The 1113-nt window shown below is 31.3% G+C and overlaps 1 protein-coding gene across 1 annotated transcript in view; it reads left to right on the forward strand.

Annotated features, from left to right (window-relative positions):
- Nucleotides 1-705: 705 nt before the first annotated feature.
- The window catches only part of LOC108525179 (putative glycerol kinase 3), a gene marked incomplete at its 3' end in the record, with an annotated part of 5346 nt that continues 4938 nt past the window's right edge, over nucleotides 706-1113 (forward strand). Inside the window, exon 1 of the mRNA XM_017866238.1 lies at nucleotides 706-810. Coding sequence (XP_017721727.1) covers nucleotides 706-810 — 105 coding nt within the window. The remainder of the gene's footprint in view (nucleotides 811-1113) is intronic.

A 1113-nucleotide genomic window follows, 5' to 3' on the forward strand; every position in this document is an offset into this window, starting at 1 on the left:
TTAATGTTTCCTCTTCCTCAAGCCTACTATCATGAAGCAAAACAGAAATCCTTTCCACCAGGGGGTTAGAAAGTAGGTAATAGCTACTTAGTAAAGATAATGTTGATCCATTAAAATGGAGATTTTTTTTTCTATAGTCCAGCAGAGAGAAAGAATGGTGCCTTTAAAAGTATTCTAACGATTCCGGGTCTAGCATACTTGGAAAGATTTCAGTGTAAATAAGCATTTTATATATAACAGACGGAATCTTTTGTTTCCTCAATAATAGAATCAAGTTCTCTACTTTGTCTTTGTCACAAATTGCTCCCTAGTTTGTTAAGATGCACACTTTATATATGGTATGATGATCCTGGGTTTTGCATTTTGTGCTACCAACTAGCCTGCCTAGCTTTTAGATATTCTCTGGCCTCATGTGTGCTTAGAAAATCTATATTCCAAATATTTTTTGTAGTTTTGTTCTATAAAATAATATAAAATAAGCACTCTAAGGTTTGTATTATTCTTCTAACTTGGTCTGTAATTTTGCATAAAAGCTTTAAATCCTCTCATAAATTTATTTTTATCTAACAATATGCCCATTCATTTCTAATTTTCTAATTTCTATCTCTTGAAAGCTATAGCATTTTAATTCCTTATGGAAACTAATCAATCTTTTATCCTTGATGGTGATTTCAGTAAGTTCTTATTTTTTAAATGAAGTTTTTCATGTATATTATTTTATTTTGGTCTATAGTGTGGCTTGATCTAAGAACCCAGTCTACTGTTGAGAGTCTTAGTAAAAGAATTCCAGGAAATAATAATTTTGTCAAGGTAAGAATTTCTTCAAAAGTATACTACAAGAATGTTTCTTTTTTAAAAAAAAGTTTGCAGATTTCACTAGAAAGAAGCATCTTATGGTACAATAGTTATTTGATACAATTTATAGAATCTTTTTCCCGGATAATTGAGGCCAACTCAAGTCTTTACCTTCCTATCTTTCTTGCTCTGTGGTGGATTGGAACAATAATACCACAAAATCGACAGGCTGGAGGAGATTATAATGTGTCCCAGTGGCTTAAGTCATAACAGTCATAACTTCCCTAGGGGTGCTTTCTTTTTTTTTTTTTTTTTTTT

Source organism: Rhinopithecus bieti, unplaced genomic scaffold (assembly GCF_001698545.2).
Source record: "Rhinopithecus bieti isolate Rb0 unplaced genomic scaffold, ASM169854v2 scaffold_15148, whole genome shotgun sequence".
Classification (NCBI taxonomy): Eukaryota; Metazoa; Chordata; class Mammalia; order Primates; family Cercopithecidae; genus Rhinopithecus; species Rhinopithecus bieti.